This window comes from Sceloporus undulatus, unplaced genomic scaffold (genome assembly GCF_019175285.1).
Source record: "Sceloporus undulatus isolate JIND9_A2432 ecotype Alabama unplaced genomic scaffold, SceUnd_v1.1 scaffold_934, whole genome shotgun sequence".
In the NCBI taxonomy this organism is placed as follows: Eukaryota; Metazoa; Chordata; class Lepidosauria; order Squamata; family Phrynosomatidae; genus Sceloporus; species Sceloporus undulatus.
The window spans coordinates 5,157-6,453 of record NW_024803854.1 but is presented as its reverse complement, the minus strand read 5'-3'; the positions used below and the strand labels follow the sequence as shown (position 1 = coordinate 6,453).

The window sequence follows — 1,297 nt, the reverse complement described above, 5'->3', positions numbered from 1 at the left end:
GTAGTTCAGGAGAAGTTTTCAGGTGCCTGGGGAACCCAGCCACCACACGCCCCCCAAATCTCGGCCGTTTGGAAGAAACTGCAAGTTGAGACCAAACTGGCTGAGATTTCAACCTGTGAAAGAGAAAGCATGTAGACAGACATTGGACACGCCCCCCAAAGTCCACTTGGTCCTGGTACCTGTGAAAGAAAATGTAAACAAACACATAATGCACAGTATCACAACTCAAATGAGGTAGTTCAACAATATAGCAAGTTCAGGTAGTTCACAGATGTGCCGTGTCGTTGGCATCATTGGCCCACTAGCCCTCTGCGAGAGAGACAGTCAGCCACAACATTGGAGGTACCAGGCACATGTTGAATGTCAAAGTCAAAGTCCTGCAAGGATACACTCCAACGGAGCAGTTTTTTATTGGCTCCCTTCACTGAGTGAAGCCATCGCAATGCAGCATGGTCGGTCTGAAGAGTGAATTGGCGGCCCCATACATAAGGCTTCAGCTTGTCTAAGGCGTAGACTATGGCATAGCATTCTTTTTCTGGAATGGACCAGTTGGATTCTCTGGCAGACAACTTTTTACTGAGAAACAGCACAGGATGTAAGAAGCCATCTGGGCCCTCTTGCATCAAGACAGCACCAATGCCTCTGTCTGAAGCATCAGTGGCTATTGTAAAGGGTTTATCAAAATCTGGTGCCATCAAGACTGGATCAGACGTCAGAGCCCTCTTCAGTGTGTCAAAAGCCTCCTGGCACCCTTCAGTCCATTTAACTATCTTGGGTTTCTTTGAACCCGTAAGGTCTGTCAGAGGAGCTGCAATCTGACTGTAGTGTGGTACAAACCTCCTGTAGTATCCAGACAAGCCAAGGAAGGATTGGACTTGTTTTCGGGACTTCGGTCTTGGCCAGTCCTGAATCACCTCGACCTTTGCTTGCAAAGGTGTGATAGTCCCTTGGCCTACTTCATGTCCGAGGTAGGTCACCCTCTCCAGCACAAACTGGCACTTCTTGGCCTTGATTGTAAGGCCAGCCTCTTGAATGCGCTGAAAGACAGTCTCTAAATGTTTGAGATGGTCTTCCCAGGAGTCAGAGAAAATCGCAATGTCATCTAGGTAGGCTACAGCGAAGTCTCCACAGCCCCTCAACAGGGAGTCAACTAGCCTTTGGAAGGTCGCTGGAGCGTTGCGAAGTCCAAAGGGAAGCACGTTGAACTCGAACAAGCCCATATGGGTGATGAACGCAGTGCGGTGTTTGGATTCTTCCGCTAGAGCAACCTGCCAGTAGCCTTTGGTCAAGTCTATAG

General features: G+C 49.0%; 1 protein-coding gene across 1 annotated transcript in view; it reads right to left on the bottom strand.

The window, feature by feature from the left end:
- Positions 1–37: 37 nt before the first annotated feature.
- LOC121917817 overlaps positions 38–1,297 on the bottom strand; it is a 4,700-nt gene continuing 3,440 nt past the window's right edge. Inside the window, exon 3 of the mRNA XM_042443941.1 lies at positions 38–1,268. Coding sequence (XP_042299875.1) covers positions 291–1,268 — 978 coding nt within the window. The 3' untranslated portion in view covers positions 38–290. The remainder of the gene's footprint in view (positions 1,269–1,297) is intronic.